We start from the raw sequence: 18,660 nt of genomic DNA, 5'->3' as shown, positions 1-18,660 counted from the left end.
TCTAGGGAGTGGTGAATATTGGGACCTAAGAGTGAGTGGTGGAGTATTGCGTTCGGGGACCAGCCCTCCCCTGTGATGCCACGCGCCACCCCCCACCCCTCAATCTCTATGCCCCTTCCTCTCCCTCTCCACTCCCCCCCTCCCCTCTCTAGCCGCGCCTGCGCAGTTGGGGGTTATGTGTGAGTGGATAGGGCGTGGGATGGGGTAAAAGGAGCGAATGAATAGTAATAATATAATATCAAGGGGGGGGTGTAGTGTGTGTGTGTGGGGGGGTATGTGTGTGTGTGTGAAGCCGAAGGCCGTCCCCAACCCCCCCCCCCCCCACGGGTCCCACTTGGTCTAGTAACCTATAAACCTGTACATTGGAGTGTGGGAGGAAATCGAATATCTTGGAGAAAACCTACGCAGCTCATGGGGAGAAGGTACAAACTCCGTACAGACAAGCACCCGTTGCTGCCTTACAGCGTCAGAGATGCCGGTTCGATTCTAATGGGCCTGTCCCACTTACGCGACTTTTTCGGCGACTGCCGGCACCCGTCATAGGTCATTGCAGGTGAGTAGTCTCCTCAATCGCCCAAAGAGTCGTAGCGTCTTTCTGGTCTCCGCTGGATTTTCAACATGTTGAAAATTTTTGGCGACCCACAACGATCTATGACGGGTGCCGACAGTCGACGTTAAAGTCGCGTGAGTGGGACAGGCCCATTAGAATCGAACCGGCATCTCTGACGCTGTAAGGCAGCAACTCTACTGCTACTGTGTGAACTCGGCCAACATTTTAGTATGATGGGAGAGAGAGCTGCGCTGTCAGAAGTTTTCATCATGAATGATATGTTAAATTGAGTTGCTCACACAGATTGATCAGTTAAAATCTCTTAGCAGCCATTGCAGCAAAAGAGATGAGTTCTGCTGTTAACCTGGCCAATTTCTATTACACTGTCAACATAATTTGCAGTTTATCCCTTTGTTTGTGTGTAAAATGGATGTACATTTCCCTTATTTCATTAGCGACCGCACTTTGAAAAGTACTTCATGAGCTGTGAAATGCTCTGAGACATCAGGAAAGATTCTGTGTGCTCTTTCAGCTAATTCATGCAATTTAGGCAGTTGCAAACTGTAGATTATATGATGGAATTAAGCTTTGGTAGTTTTATCACAGCTTTTCCCTGTGCATTATCTGGAAACGTCAAACTGAGAGGAATTGGCAAGTTGCCCGGGTTGTCAGGAGGGAGGGTCATAGGTTAAGGCTTGCAGTAAAATAAACTGTGACATATAAATTGCTGCTTGACTATACAATTGTGTAAAGTGACTCCTTGATGGTTTTACTGTTGGTTAGTAAATGTATGTGTAATATTGCCATTCACTCGTTGAATTTTAGAAGAGTGCAAGATGATATTTTCTAAATATATGTTTAGAGAGGAGCCGACAGGGTAGATATTAGTCAGTTGTTTCCTCTGGATGTGGAATCTAGAGCTAGGAGACATTATCTCAGGAAACAAAATGTTACCCACCTGGAGTGGGATAAGGAGATATCTCTTTGCCCATGTTATCATCATTATAAGTCCAGAAGACTGTTGTTGCCTAGCTATTGGCACTATTGATGTCATGTCATGTTTTAGATCAAGGGTATCAGGCAGCATAATAACCACAAGGGAGAATAGATAGGTAGACAGATTGATAGGGTAGGTAATCAGAATCTTTTTTCCCATCATGGAAATATCAAAGACTAGAAGGCATAGCTTTAAGGTCCAAGGGGGAAAGTTTAAAGGAGATTTGCGGGGCAACTATATTTGGTGGAGAATGGTGGGTGTCTGGAATGCACTGCAAGGGGTGGTGATGGAAGCATGCAATAATGGTGAAATATTTCAATAAATAATGTGTTTTTGAGCTGATAACATATCACATGGATTGTGATCCACATACAAAATGGTAACCTTAGTATCCTGACCAGTGTTATTTAAAATCATCATAAAATTAGTTATGATAATGGTGTTGTAATAATAAATGATAATAATAATCAGAAAATCTAGACACTCAGAAAAAGCCTTTGATAGAGTTTAGTTTAGAGATACAATGTGGAAACAGGCCCTTCGGCCCCTCAAGTCCGTGCCAACCAGCGATCCCCGCATATTAACACTATCCTACACACACTAAGGCCAATTTATTACATTTATCAAGCCAATTTACCTACATACCTGTACGTCTTTGGAGTGTGGGAGGAAACCAAAAATCTCAGAGAAAACCCATGCGGTCACAGGGAGAACATAGACACTCCGTACAGACAGCACCCGTAGTCGGGATCGAACCCCAGTCTCTGGTGCTGCAAACGCTGTGAGGCAGCAACTCTACCGCTGCACCACCATGCCGCTCTGTTCCTCAAGAATGATACAAATAGTCCACATGCAAAGCAAAGCCTAGAAATGAACAAGAGGAAGCAGTAACAATGTCAGTAGCCTGTTATTCAGATATTATTTGGGATATTTAGTATTTTCGTTTTGTAAAGTTGACTGAAACTCTGCAAAATAGTGATTTTCATGGATGATACCAGGGAGTTGGTTGGATAGAATATTCTGAGATCTACAAAAATGTGGAGAGGAATGATAAACGATATGTAATGTGTAAGTAACTGAAGGCTCAAAATATAAAAGAAATTAATGACATATTTTATATAGTGTTGAAACTGCTGCAGATGAGACTAAAAAACAGAGTGATTCATAGCCACAACATTCACTTAAAGCCATACATTACAAAGGAAAAGAGAATGTTGACTCAAATTGCCACATTGCAGACGACAATGGAAATAAATTTTAGATGAGATATAAATGGGCCCCAGATTTACAGTCACATATTTTACACTTTCATACAGTTGAAATATTACATCAAGTTGGGCATCAGGTTTCTAATTTAACGTCCTTTGATGCAGCTTTTTGTGCACAGTTCCTTTTGAATAAAATCATCAAATTTTAAATCAATAGATTAAAAACAGTGTGTAGATGGAGTAAAATGGAATAATACAGGTGGCACGGTGGCGCAGCAGTAGAGTTGCTTCCTTACAGCGCAGGAACTCAGTTCGAACCTGATTAGGGGGTGCTGTAAGTACGGAGTTTGTACGTTCTCTCCCATGACTGCGTGGGTTTTCTCCAGGTGCTCCAGTTTCCTCCCACACTTCCAAAATGTACGGGTTTGTAGGTTAATTGGCTTTGGTAAAGATAGTAAATTGTCTCTAATGTTTAGGATAGCATTAGTGTATGTTGTATGGGGATCGCATGGGCTCAGTGGGCCGAAGGACCTGGTTCCGCACTGTATCTCTAAATGAAACTAAATACGTGTACTCATTGAGCAATATGATAGGAAAGAAAAGTGAACTGCTGGACCAGACAGAGCTGAAGGGCAGCTATCCCTAGAGTTCAAGTATGAATTTGTGCCATGCGGAAAGTTGCCCACACACATACACAAACGCACATGTGCATATATAACAAATAGAAGCCAATGTTTTGTGTGAGTTGCCCACAACCTCATATTTACATGGAGCGGTGTGGATATTCGTGGATTATTACGCATTTAATGAAAGAAACAAAATGAATCCAACTGATTGAAATCAGGTTGTAAATACCTCCTTTCAAATTAATGTGCACACTTTCATTTGCAAAGAAAAAAAGCCCTGTCTTGGTTCATTGTAACATTTGATTATAGAGAACATGACCTGGTGCCACAAGTTTTGATTACACTCCTCCTTCACATCCTCCTTTACATAGGTTTTTGCCATTGCAACTTTTAAAATTATTAACAGTATACAACATCAGGAACTCATTGTGGACCCATGAGATCCCAAGGATTAGAATCATCTGAGAGGAATAATGATCATTAAGTCCTCGGAAGGATGAAGGAATAACTTGCAGTTGGATGTAAAGGTGCTGCTGTTGCTTGTGTTTGACAATGCAGTGAAAAATCTGGTACGATAGGACGTATCAATTTTCACCCACAATATTTGTCATGCCGTAAGACAAGACCACATGTTTCATTTACTTGATGATCTCTCTCTCTCTCTCATAACCTGTTAGTGGGTGTACAGCATCCATTTAAGAAGTTGTGAGGAGAAGCAGCAGTATTCAGCAGGATATAGATCATTTGATGCAGAGAAATTGCAGATGGAGTTTAATCTGGACAAGTGTGAGGTGGGATACATTTAGAAGATCAAATGCATGAGGAAAGTATATCGTAAACTGCAGGACCCCAAGGAGTATTTATGTACAGTTACATCTTAGGTTCCAAGCCCATTTCTTCCTGAAAGTGGCAACATGGATAGGTAGTAAAGAAGGCAAACAGCCATGATTGGTTAGGGCATTGACTGTAAAGCTACATAAACGCTTTACGTGGCAACTCAGTGAATACCTTGGGTATGGAAAACAAAGAATGTCACTGTGACTTGTCACATGTGACAATGAAGTATCATTCATTCATTCATTCATTAGGCCCACCATGTGATGCTTATCTATGCCTATGGACCACATGCCTCATGTTTTTCCTATCCAAGTCCCTGTCCAAACCCCTTTTTAAACATTGTGATTGTATCTGCCTGCACCATCTCCTTTGGCAGCTTGCTCCAGATTATCTGTGTGAAACAGCCCTCTGAACGTATTTACATTTCCCCTCTTAAACCTGTGTACTCTCATTCCAGACTTCCCTGTCCTGGGAAAACAAAGTCTTCAGATTTGTGAAACATGATCTATCCTGCACAAAATCATACTCATTCCACCTCATCAGTCCCTGCCCATCCAAATAAACATAAATCCCTGTCCCTCAGAATCTTCTCCAACAACCTCCCTATCGCCGATGCAAGGCTCAACCAGCCTAAAGTTACAGGTATAAGTAATAGGCAACTTATGTAAACTCGCACTTACGTAAGCAATTCCTTGAGCCCACTGATGCCCACATGTTCTCCACGTCGGCGTTCCCACCTAGTCTCAACGTTGGAGTTCCCACCTGGGCTCCGCGTCGGAGCTCCCACATCAGAGCTCCCACCTGGTCTTCAGGTGAATATTCAGGTGAATTCCACGTTGAATAGAACATTTGTGGGTGCGCAGTAGCATTTCCGTTTCCAGTTTATGTACCATCTGATTTCTAGAAAGGCCGTATATAAATCCCATCCATTACACAAGTGTCCGCGAGTACTTGGTTTATCTCTACTGCTCTTTTGAAGAGGGGTCAATGTTAGATATCCTCCAGTTTTCTGGTATCTCACGTATGGCCAACGCGGCTATAAAATATCTCCATCAGAACCCCAGCAATCTTGTCTCGTGCTTCCATTAGTATCTTTCTGCAGATACTGTGAAGCAATGGATGGTTATCCATCCTAAAGTGCTCCAATACTCCTAACACTTCCTCCTTCCTGGTTACAGATGTACACCAAAATACCACAACAAATAGCAATGTGGTCAACAATTGTGTTTTTCAGTAATGGAGTCACTGCTCTTAGGTAGACAAGTGCAGCAGCAACTACACACACAGCAAGGATCCAACAAAGTTACATCGAAGGAAGCCGATCAGCCCCTTGTGCTCCAGCAGTTTTCTGATAATCCTGCAAACCAATCAATATCAAATGCATGCTCAATTGTTATCTCAAAAATGTTGAGGAATTTATTGTACGACACATTCAGGAAATGAGAAGTCAGGATTTTGTGTGTGTGCATAAATCAGTGGGTGATGGAGAAATCAACATCTTGTGTTGGTATTTGTTGAGGGATAATTGTTCCCTTAATCATTGTAATGTTAGGCCAGCAATGTAAATGATCCACTTTTGAATTAGTTGCTCCTTTTGGCATTGTAACTGGTCTTCCTTTCCATCGAAGTCAGTTGGAAAGAACATCGAGCGGAGACTATCATGGACTATCATGATATTTCATATCATTGCACAAATGTGACAGCACAGAACAGGCTCTATGCCAGCTGTCAAGTACCTATATATATATATTAATCCTATTTTCCAACGCTTGGCCCAGAGCCTTCCATGCCTTTCAGGTTCAAGAATGCGACCAGGTCGTTCTTAAATATTTCAAAAGTACCTGGTTTCACCAACCCCTCAGGCAAAATGTCCAGCTTTCAAATATCTTTTAAACAAAGGAAAAATAAAATCAAACCCAGCCTATTCAGTCACTTTTCATAACCGGAAACCTCCATCCCAAGCAAGTGGTGAATTTACTGTGCATCACATCTAGGTTTGACACATAGTTCCCCAAGTATGGTCTAGTCAAGGCTTGCCACTCTTATATTCTAATGCCCCAGCTATTAAAGGCAAGTATCTTGTATGTCTTCTTAATCATATTATCTAACTGTGCTATTGCCTTCATTGATCCTTGAAAATCTACATCAGTACTCAGTACTTTCTAGGGCTCTTTTCATTCATTGTGAATGCCCCAGCCTTATTAGTCATCCAAAATATGCATTATCTAATATTTTTACAATTAAATTCCATCTGCCATTGCCACACACATCTTACCCATTCATCAATATTGTCTTGTTCGCCAAGGTCCTTACTAACAATAACACTACAATTTTTACATTAACTCCAAACTTGCTAATCATACACCCAGCTTCCACATCCAGATGATTAGTATATATTTAACAAATTCAAGGGCTCCAGCCACAATCCCAGCTGTACATCTCTGGGGTACAATGGCAAACAAAACCACTGAAAATCATAATCTGCCAAGCCAATTTATGATCCAATTTACCAAATTACCCTGGATCCCATGAGCTTTTATATTTTGGACCAGTCTCCCAGTTGGGATCTTATCAAGGGCCTTATTGTCGATGATATGAACTGCACTACTGTCACTGACACAGTCAGTTCCACAGAATGACATTGCACAAATGTGTCAGACATGACCTACAGTTTACAAGGTGGAGTGTGAGGAAGTTGTTACAGGAGTGATTGAGATGGGGAAGTCTGCAGTAAGGAACCCTTTGTTGACAATCTGGGACCAGTATTGTGATTGGCTGGTTATCTGTGGTGGGCTATCTATCTATGACAGGAGTCCCTTGTTGGAGTGTGCTTCATGGGATGTCTGTACCAGACTGTCTGAAGGAGCATGGCCATGTCAGGGAGTCGGTGTGGATATCCGAGGCAGATGTCACCTGTGGGGTATCTATGATGGGTTGTTTAGTCAGGGAGTTTGTAGTTGGCTGTTGTTATTAGCATGCCCATTTGTGGTCAGCCTGTGGCCATCTTCCAAGGGCAGCGCGTCTCTTGCTGGTCTGTCTGCGGCTCAATGTTGAAATTGTGTGTCACAGAGGTGCTGCCTGCTGCAACTATTTGCCTCCTTTGCGCTGGGTTGTTGGCAGAGGGTTAAATCCTCACTGGAATGCCTAAATCTGTTTAGTTTAGTTTATTGTCATGTGTATTGTCACGTGATGGGATAGGAATGGAAGGTTATGGTCTGAGTGCAGGTAGATGGGACTAGGGGAAAATAAGTGTTCGGCAAGGACTTGTAGGGCCAAGATGGCCTGTTCCCGCGCTGTAATTGTTATATGGTTTATATGGGTTATATGGTGTACTGAGGTACAGTGAATAGCATTTGCTCTGTTGTGAGATAGAGCGGGGATGGGGCGGAGGTTTATACCAGATCAGCCATGATCCTGTTCAAAGATAGAGCAACTTCGAGAGGCCAACATTCAGAATGCTCAATTCAGGAATCGGAGGTGCAAAGTGACTTGGCAGTGCTCGTGCAGGATTCCCAAAAAGGTTAATTTGCAAGTCAAACAGGTAATAAGGAAGGTACGTGAAATACTAGCATTTATTTTGAAAGGACTAGAATATATAAACAGGGATATAATGAGGCTTTCTAAGGCACTGGTCCGACCACAATTGGAGTATTGTGAGCAGTTTTGGGCTCCATATCTGAGGAGGAATGTGCTGGCATTGGAAAGAGTCAAAAGGAGGTTGAAGAAAACGATCCCAGGGATGATTGGTTAATGTATGATGAGATTTTGATGGCACTGGGCCTGTACCTGCTGGAGTTTAGAAGGATGAGGGGGACCTCTTTGAAACTTATCGAATAGTGAAAGGCCTGGATAGAGTGGATGTGGAGAGGATGTTTGCATCAGTGGGAGAATCTAGGACCTGAGGCCAATAGCCTCAGAATAAAAGGATCTACCTTTGGAAAGGGGATGAGGGGAATTCATTGCCACAGCAGGCAGTGGAGGCAATAAATAATGGATATTTATAAAGTGAAAATTGACAGATTCTTGATCAGTGTGGGTGTCAGGGTTATGGGGAGAAGGCAGGAGAATGGGTTTGAGAGGGAAAGATAGATTAGCCATAATTGAATGGCGGAGTAGACTTGATGGGCAGAATGACCAAATTCTGCCCCTATAACCTATGAATTATCTTGTGTCATTGAATGAAGAATGATATTGACAATCATCTACTCTGGTGGGCTGTATTCTTTCTTATGTTATTACATTATCTTAAGTATTATGTATTACATAAAACCAGTATGCTTCTCCACTTCAGGTATTAGTAGACCAACATATCTCCCAAAACGAAGATAGACACAAAATGCTGGAGTAACTCAGTGGGTCAGGCAGCATCTCTGTAGAAAAAACATGGGCGGTGTCTAGTGTCTGAACCCTTCCCAACCTGAAACGTTGCCTACCCTAATTCTCTAGAGATGCTGCAGGACGTGTGGAGTCACTCCAGCACTTTGTATCTATCTTTGGTATGAACCAGCATCCACAGTTCTTTGTTACTATCTCCCATAACGGCTCACTGCTTACCCATGCTAATAGGTGACCAATACACCTGGATAGTTGATTAATTGATTCCTAATTATAGGTAACCACCCACTTTTCCTTTGTCCAATAATTATAAAAATAATAAATAACTCAAAAGTTTTTTTTTCAATAAAATGTGGTTTTACATTGTTTACGCTACTCTTGTTTTCTCTGAACCCTATCCTCTATCTCGTTGAGACTGCAAAGCCGTCCTTGAAACATTCACAACAATGATCATTGAAAAGACCACAGCCTTCTGCTAGGGGCCTCCTTAACCCTCCGACTAAAAATTACATTGAATAGCTTTGAATCCACGGGATCAAAATAATTAGTACCTTGGAGGCATCCCCCTCACTTCAGTTCAGCTTTCTTTCATAAGTTGTGGGTCTACCTGTCCGCATCAACTATAATGCACTGGATCTATTGTATTTCATTTGATATATATTTCACACAATTTCATTTATTTTTGTCTTACAGCTGTATGAGCTAGATGATGATCCAAAGAGGAAGGAATTTCTGGATGACTTATTCAGCTTCATGCAAAAGAGGGGTGAGTGTGCTTGTGCCAATGCGAAGTCAGTGCATTTTAATCTCATTCTCTGACATGGGTGTTATGACTTGGGTGTGACAAGAATGCTTATTTTTCTAGATTTAGCTTATCCTTAAAAATATATGTATATTTCTATATCATGGGGTGAGTGACAATGCTGCATTACACCACCAACCTCATTCTCCCTCTATCTCGGACTGGTGGGTGGGAGATTTCTGTCTCTGAACCCCAGTGCCCACATCACCTCCTTGTATTCCTGTGCCCTTGTTTTTCACTGATGAGCCTCGTGTTAATAATTTAGGCAAGCACTTGTTGGGGTTCAGGCATGAATCAAGAAGGGAGGGGGAAATATTGTGGCGACATTTACTTTAAAATATATTTTATTTACCAAAACCTGGACAGTCGAAGTCCACCTGAGCCCCTTCTTTAAAATTTGAATATCAACTTGCAGGCTTTTTGCAAGTCAAATTAATGAAACAGAAGTCAGTAAATGTTCATCTGTAACTTTGCTCCACAGCATTTCTTCTTGTTTCTTTGTTTTTACTTAGAAACATAGAAATTAGGTGCAGGAGTAGGCCATTCGGCCCTTCGAGCCTGCACCGCCATTCAATATGATCATGGCTGATCATCCAACTCAGTATCCCGTACCTGCCTTCTCTCCATACCCTCTGATCCCCTTAGCCACAAGGGCCACATCTAACTCCCTCTTAAATATAGCCAATGAACTGGCCTCGACTACCCTCTGTGGCAGGGAGTTCCAGAGATTCACCACTCTCTGTGTGAAAAAAGCTCTTCTCATCTCGGTTTTAAAGGATTTCCCCCTTATCCTTAAGCTGTGACCCCTTGTCCTGGACTTCCCCAACATCGGGAGCAATCTTCCTGCATCTAGCCTGTCCAACCCCTTAAGAATTTTGTAAGTTTCTTATTTAAATTTCCAGCTTAAAATGCATTTAGGTAGAAAACAGTCAGCCATTGATCAAGACCTTAAACTCTGGTTGATTTTACCATTAGCTGTCCAGAGGCTTAGAGACCATTGTTGCAACTCAATTGCTACCTGAAATAGAACAACAAACATTTACAGCATAAAGAAACACTCAGTGCAATATGGCTGTGGCAGAGGGTTACAGGGCAAGCTAAGAATGATTCCATTTGTCACTGCTTGAAGCCACAAGCCATATGTTTACAAATAACTTCACAGTCATCATCATTAAACTACATGCACATTCTATCATTTTTGTTACAAATAGATGTCAAATGTACAAATATTGCCAAAGATAAGATGCCAGCTGAAAGCATCATTGACCTCTGCTGTGTGGATTTCCTGAGGAAAAATTACATGTCACTGTGAATGTCCAAAGTTGATTTACTAGTAGAAATAATCATTTGTCAAAAAGTGGATATCAACTAAGAAAGTCTTTGAACATAAGTTTCATTGATAGTTGCAGCAAATAAATATTAGGTTCTCCGTTAAGAATGTTTTTTCTCACTCCTCTTCTACTGTCTCGTTGCTGAAGTAATATTTGAAGACCAGCGATTATCTTCCACTTCTGGTCTTCACTTGCAGTCTTTTAAAATGTTTGCAACATATTTGACATTCCAATTGAGCTCATGTTGTCTACATCTTGTATTCATATATTTAAATTTCCAGTCGGTATTGGCATTAAACTAAAATTCATTAAGCTAGAAAACAATCAGCCATATAGGTGGTGATCAAGACCTGAAACACTGATTAATTTTACAATTAGCTGTCCAGAAGCAATGAGATAATTAGAAACATAGAAAAATAGGTGCAGGAGTAGGCCATTCGGCCCTACGAGCCAGCACCGTCATTCAATGTGATCATGGCTGATCATCTAAAATTAGTACCCCTTTCCTGCTTTTTCCCCATATCCCTTGATTCCATTAGCCCTAAGAGCTAAATCCAACTCTCTCTTGAACATCCAGTGAATTGGCCTCCACTGCCTTTTGTGGCAGAGAATTCCATAGATTCACAACTCTCTGCGTGAAGATGTTTTTTTCTTATCTTAATCCTAATTGGCCTACCCCCTTCTTCTTAAAATGTGACCCCTGGTTCTGGACTCCCCCTACATCGGGAACATTTTTCCTGCATCTAATCTGTCCAACACTTTAAGACTTTTATATGTTTCTATAAGATCCCCTTGCATCCTTCTAAATTCCAGTGAATAAGCCCAGTCAACCCATTCTTTCATCATATGTCATATATTTAATTTTCCAGTAGGTATTGGCATTTGTTGCAACTCAACTACTACCTTAGCTAAAATAGAACAACAAACATAGAGGCATAATCATAGAGTGATATAGTGTGGAGACAGCCACTTCGGCCCTACATTCCCACTCCGGCCAACATGTCCCACCTACACTAATACCACCTGCCTCCGCTTGATTCATATCTCTACAAACTTGTCCTATCCAATCCTGTCCAACTGTTTCTTAAACGTTAGGGGAGTCCCTGCCTCAACTTCCTCCTCTGGCAGCTTGTTCCATACACCCACCACCCTTTGTGTTAAATAGTTACCCCTCAGATTCCTATTAAATCTTTTCCCCTTCACCTTGAACCTATGTCCTCTGGTTCTCGTTTCCCCATCTCTGGGCAAGAGATTCTGTGCATCTACCCGATCTATTCCTCTCATGAATTTATACACCTCTGTAAGATCACCCCTCATCCTCCTGTGCTCCAATGAATGGAGACCCAGCCTACTCAATCTCTCCCTATAGCTCACACCCTCTAGTCCTGGCCAAACATCTGCAGCACAAAGAGACGTTCAGTGCAATGTGGCTGCGGCCGAGGGTTGCGGGACAAGCTAAGTCTGATTCCATTTTTTTTCACTCCCTGAAGCCACAGCATTTTTATCTGCTTCTTGTATTTACCTAGCTTTTTCTTAAAGCATGTCACCACCCCTCATAGATCCACATCTATGAATATATAGACATTTATCTATAAATAATGAACATGTGAGATTTGGATCTCATTGCGATTCAAATGGAATAAAAAGAGAAACTAATTGAATTTACTCAGCAGGTCAGTCAGTATCTGTAGGCAAGAAACAGAGTGAATTTTTTTGATGAAGAGTGATTGACCTGAAACATTTACTCTGTTTCTGCCTCTGCTGATTTGAGTAACTTGCTGAGTAGGTTCAGCATTTTCTGTCTTATTTCAGATTTCTAATGTCTGCACTGCTTTGCTTTTGGATATTAAAGACAGAGCTGTGGGAGGTGGAGGTTATTTAAAGCCTTTAAAGTTATTGTTTGAAATACAGAGCAGCCATTTTGGACTCAAGCTCCATCTTTGGTGTCAGAAAAGGGAAATTGATTACAAAATGATACAACACGATTTCACACAAAGTGTGGTTGGTGGGTGGATGGAACAAGCTGCCAGAGGAGGTAGTTGAGGCTGGGACTATCCCAACTTTTCAGAAACAGTTAGACAGGTACATGGATAGGCCAAGTTTGGAGGGATATGGACCAAGCGCATGGAACAAGGTGAAACTAGTGTAGCTGAAACATGTGGGCAAGTTGGGCCGAAGGTCCTGTTTCCACACTGTATCACTCTATGACTCTATGTCTATGATATAAATTTATTTATCCCAGGAGGGAAATTGATCTGCCAACAGTCATAAAAACCACAAAATACATGAACATGAAATTAAAGTGATGAATGGAAAGGATTGGGGATGTGCAAAGATTGGGGGGGGGGGGGGGTGGGGGGGGGTGGGAGTCAGTCTCAGTCAACCCCACAAAAGAAGGGGAGTTGTTGTACAGTTTGACAGCCACAGGGAAGAAGGATCTCCTGTGGCGTTCTGTCCTGCATCATGGTAGAACCAGTCTGTTGCTGAAGGTACCCCTCAGCTTGACCAGTGTGTCATGGAGGGGGTGAGCTGTATGGTCCAGGATGCTCGGCAGTTTGAGGAACACCCTCCCCTCCAAGACCACCTCCCATGAATCCAACTCTTCCCCCTGGATGGAGCCAGCCTTCCTGATGAGTTTGTTAAACGATTAGTACAGGTGTCAGTTCTGGGGAGAAGGCAGGAGAATGGGGTTAGGAGGGAGAGATAGATCAGCCATGTTTGAATGGCAGAGCAGACTTGATGGGACAAATGGCCTAATGCTGCTCTTATCACATGATCTTATGAAATACGATGATGGGTTTTTAACATCTGGAGTTTGAGAGATTAAGAGAGTGGGAGAGGTGAAATCTCAGCACCAAGGATCAAAATAGTGAAAACATTACCTTTTCTTAGATTTACACAATGCTTGGATTTGAATTTGCTAAGAGAGACAATGAAGACGTTATTTATCTCAGTCCAAACTTGCGATGCAGATCTGCAGCAGCAATTAGTTGCCATGTTTGTCATGCAGACAGGATCAGGCCTGGATGAAGGATGCATCTTCCTTGACCTTACCCAATAATTTGCAAATTGCATGCAGACGTTTTTGTAGACTTCCTCTTTGGTATTTTCTCAGGCTGTGCAGCACCTGAGTAAATGAGTAATGCATGGTTAAAGATGCAACCAGTTCCACTGATGAAACCCTCCCTGCTTCAGTTTGGTTGTGGCTCCAACTGAGAAACAACCTGCAGTTAACACTTGGGTCGTGGGTAAGTGAACGGGAAGACAGGTGACCTAGACTGGAAGCTACTCAGTCTAATCCTGCAGCATTAGTAACTATACTGGTGACTCAGTTCCACGTTCCTAACATTGATTAAAATATTTACTTTTCGTTCCATCATTAAACTCAAGCAATCAAAAAATAGTTGAGCATTCATGGGCATTGTTCCTCCTTGTCAATACTACATTTGGTTTTACATGAAGTCGTGGACATAACATTTACTTGTATGACAGCACACCGATAACACTCCATTTTAATCCCCAATACAGAATGGAAACCAACCCTTCCCCTATCCTGTAGAAACTACTGTAGAGGCTAGTTTACAAAAGAAGACACAAAGTACTGCAGTAACTCAGCGGGTCAGGCAGCATCTCTGGAGAACATGGATAGCTAACTTTTAGGAAGGAATTGCAGATGCTGGTTTCAATCGAAGATAGACCCAAAATGTTGGAGTAACTCAGCGGGGCAGACAACATCAATGGAGAAAAGGGATACGTGACGTTCTGGGTCAAAACCCTTCTCTCAGGCTGAAGAAGTGTCACAACCCAAAACATCACCTATTCGTTCTCACCAGAGATGCTGCTTGATCCGCTTAGTTACTCCAGCATTTTTTGTCTATGTATAGATAGGTGACGTATCGGGTGAGAGAGTCTTAGCCCTGACCTGAAACGTCACCTATCAATGTTCTCCAGAGTTGCTGTCTGACCCAACGGGTTACTCCAGCACCTTATGCCCTCCCTGGTCATATTTGCCACCCCTTTGCTGACACACAATCTCAAAGAATCATGCACTCAAACCCACAGTTAATTTAATTTAAACGGTTAATTCAAACTCTTGAATGTGATCTCCATTCGTTGCACAAGATGTGTTCCTTCATGGCATCCACATTAAATTCCATTTGCCACTCATCTGCACATTGTCGTAACCCATCTGGGTCTTTCATTTCTCCTTATTCTTTGCCAAAGCAGCTTGTGTTACCAGCTAATTTTAAAATTATGCTCCTACAAACAGATCTAAATTATATGTAAAGAGAAGTTAACTAGTCCAGTGTGTGGCGCAGGAAGCAGTCTGGAGATCATCATCCTGAAGGCCTTTTTAGTGCCAGGTTCCTTAAACTCTCTCTGTAAGATATCAAACATACATCTATTTTTGCTATTGACTGCAGCGGGATCATGATTTATGACTGTTCCTCCGCCCTAAAGATCTTTCTCCTGTTTCTATTCTTAGTAAACAGTGTTGGTGACCCGAAGATTTACTCTCAGTCCTCAGTGCCATTTCACACCATGGAGAGAGACTTTGTGGACCTTTGCTCCGTCTCGTGCGTAGGAATGAGGAGGATATTTAGTCAGTGGGGAGCGAGGGTTGGCAGCTGTGAACTGAAGATCAGGGCATGGGTAGAATTGATGAACAAGGCATGCGGCCAAGAAATGGGAAAAGGGTGTATTTAAGAAATCTAGGGTTGGAAATGAGGTGCAATCGATGAAGGGGAAAGTGCTGAACAGAGATCAAGTGAGTGGCTGAGACTGTGTATTGAGACAGTGAGCTCACGTACATGGAGGCTTGTGGACTTTACCAGTCATATGGACAGTATCTGTCCATTGGTGGTGAATCTGTGGTGAATTGGTGGTGAATCTGTGGAATTCTTTGCCACAGAAGGCTGTGGAGGCCAAGTCAGTGGATAAATTTAAGGCAGAGATAGATAGATCTGCCATGATTGAATGGCAGAGTAGACTTGATGGGCCGAATGGCCTAATTCTGCTTCTGATCTTATGTAAGTTCCGGATTGAGTCGGAGTGGGGTGTTTCCACTAGAATCAGTGGATCCGGGCTGAGATTGGAGGGAGCCATAAGGGAGTTGATAGATCAATATGGAGATCATTGCGATGAGGTGGAAGTGTTAGCTCTGTGGATCGGGAGGGAAGTTAGTGAGTCTCATCTCTCTTTCTTTTGTGCACTCTTACATTGTAAAAGGAGGCCATTTGGCCCACTGAGTCTATGCCAGCTCTCATAGCAATCCCATCAATTTTATACCCCATATCTCCCTGCAATCCCTCTTCTCTCACATGCTTATCAACACCACCCTGATTCTCCCACCACCCCTTAAACAGAATGCAATTTACGGCACTAATTGTCGTACCAACCAGCAGGACTTTGAGGTGTGGAAGGAAAGTGGAGCACCTGGACTAAACACACTTGGTCACAGAGAGAACATGCAACTAACAGTGCTGGAGAATGGGATTGAGCCTAGGTAACTGGAGCTGCAAGGCGGCAGAAGGATTGGGCCACGTTTCGGTTCGAGATAATCCAGAGATGCTTCTATCCAGAGATGCTGCCTGTTCCGCTGAGTTACACCAGCATTTTGTGTCTATTGCCACAAAGTCTTGTTTCTGTAAGTTGAGGACAGGAATGGTGGCAGGAATTAAATATTGGATGTGACTTGCCTTAATGAGTTCCCAATTCAGTACAGCATTGTGAATAACTGCATGCACTAGGAGTTTCAATGAGGCTGATAGAACCTGGGCTAATTTCCTCAGTAGCCCTGTAGATCTATCAGAAATTGGATTCATCCTGGAGATAGTTCATGCTGAAAGCACCAGACTGTCCAGTTGGGGCCTGCCAGGTTACTTGACAGAATGGTGTGATTCAACAAAAGTCCAATCACGTCTCAGTCTGGTAAAATAGTTTCAAATGCACAGCACTGAACGAAATAGCACCCGGCATCATCAATGTACACAGGTGCCTCCAATATCAAAAATACAACTTCTTCAACTGGTCTCAAGACAGAACTCTACAAACCTTCGTAATCCCTTGACCTCTTGCATCTTGGAACATAACTGGAGATTAACTGTAGATTCAGGAATGGCCTTTAACCTTCCTGATCTGTGTGTCTCAGGTGTTCATTACACTAAGCAAGGACTAAAAGGAGCATTGGGTTTATATGAATTTTAGTGCTTTTCCTTTTCAATTTGCACTGCCTATACAAATATTCAGGTAAAACTGCCATAATATCTTCTTCTGAAGTACTGTAAATCTGACTCCTAATCCGTTAATTGTTACTTATAAGAAGATAACTCTTGTGGAGGGAATTTATTTTCATCAAAGGTATGGCACTGTTACTGAGTTTAGTTATTTTCTTATGATCTTGATACAATCTAAAATCTTCCCAGGATACAAAAGAATCATCTTAATTTCTTGATGTATTTGCAGTTGGAATTGGCTAATGTCCACATCTGATATGTGAGAATTGTTATAGGCAAGTTTGTCAAAGCTCAGAACATCCATGTTGTGGTAAGGAAGAGGGATAGGGATGACAAGGAACCTTGGATAACTAAAGATCTTGTAAAAGGAAATGCATGCAAGGTATAAGAGGATAGAATCAGACAGCAACTTTGAGGAAAATAAAAAAAGGAGGAAAGAATTTAAGAGGACGATTAGAAGGGCCAAAAGGAGCCACAAAATGTTTTTGGTGATTCAGATTAAGGAAAATCCCAGAAGCAAGAGGGTAACCAGGGAGAAGGTAGGGCCGCTCAAGGTTAAATGAGGGAATTTGTGCTTGGAGTCTGGGGATGTAGGTGAGGTATGAAACAAATACTTTGCATCTGTTTTCACCAAGGAGAAGGACATGGAGGACAATGAGATCAGTGTGGGGAATATTAACATGCAAGGACAGTTTGAGATGAAGAAGGAGAAGATGTTGGGGCTCTCACAAAGCATTAAGGTGAATAAATCCCCACAACCTTATGAAATTTATCCTACGTTATTGAGCAAGGCAAGAGAAGCGATTGTGGGAGCCTTGACAAAAATCTTTGTGGCTTCTCTAGCCCCAGGCAAGGGATAATCCAGGGAATTATAGGAGGTCATGATGCAGCTTTATAGGACTTTGGTTTGACCACATTTGGAGCATTACGTGTAGTTCTGGTCATCCCATTGCAGGAATGAGGTGGAGGCTTTAGAAAGGGAGCCGAAGAGGTTTATCAGGATGATGGCTGGATTAGGGGGTATTAGCTACCGGGAACGGTGAGACAGACTTCAATTGTTTTTTCTGGAACACCGGAGTTTGCGGGGAGACCTGATAAAAAAAAAGATAGGAGATAAAATTATTAGAGGCATAGACAGTCCGAAGCTTTTTCCCAGGATGGAAATATCAAATGCTAGAGAGCGTAGCTTTAAGGTGGGAGGGGAGGTTTATGGAGATGCATGAGGCACATTCTTCACACAAAGGGTGGTGAGTGTTTGGATTGTGTTGCTGGGGGTGGGGTCGAGGCCGATATAATAGTGGCATTTAATAGACTTTCGGATAGGCACATGGATATGCAAGGAATAGAGGGATATGGATCATGCGCATGCAAATAGAAGTTGGTCTTGGCCTCATGTTTGGCACAGACATTGTGGGCTGAAGGGCCTGTTCTTGTGCTGTACTATGTTCTATCTCTATGTTTTTCAAATAGTAATTTTGAATGTAAATTGAGTCAATGTAGACTTGTTATGAATTTTGTTTTATACCTTTTGCTGAGACATTGTTTAATCCCCGTCCCCCTCCATCATAGCCTCTATCTGCGGCCCTCTCATAGTTCAATCCCTTCTGTGCTAAAAAACCATGCCATTGACTATTGTGTAATGGCAACGTACTGGTTAACAATGGCCAGCTTGCTTGTGAGTCAGGTTGGTGAGGTCTGGCCAGGTGTACATACAGAAGGCTATTCATCAACAGAGGAT

General features: G+C 42.2%; 1 protein-coding gene across 7 annotated transcripts in view; it reads left to right on the top strand.

Moving 5' to 3' along the window:
- Positions 1-18,660, top strand: part of arid3c (AT-rich interaction domain 3C) — a 447,620-nt gene that overhangs the window by 285,765 nt on the left and 143,195 nt on the right. For all 7 annotated transcript variants that reach the window (XM_033032379.1, XM_033032371.1, XM_033032361.1 and 4 more), the window contains exon 3: positions 9,247-9,319. In XM_033032379.1, coding sequence (XP_032888270.1) covers positions 9,247-9,319 — 73 coding nt within the window. The remainder of the gene's footprint in view (positions 1-9,246; positions 9,320-18,660) is intronic.

The sequence above is a fragment of the Amblyraja radiata genome, chromosome 1, assembly GCF_010909765.2.
Source record: "Amblyraja radiata isolate CabotCenter1 chromosome 1, sAmbRad1.1.pri, whole genome shotgun sequence".
Classification (NCBI taxonomy): Eukaryota; Metazoa; Chordata; class Chondrichthyes; order Rajiformes; family Rajidae; genus Amblyraja; species Amblyraja radiata.
This window is presented reverse-complemented; position numbering and strand designations above follow the sequence as displayed.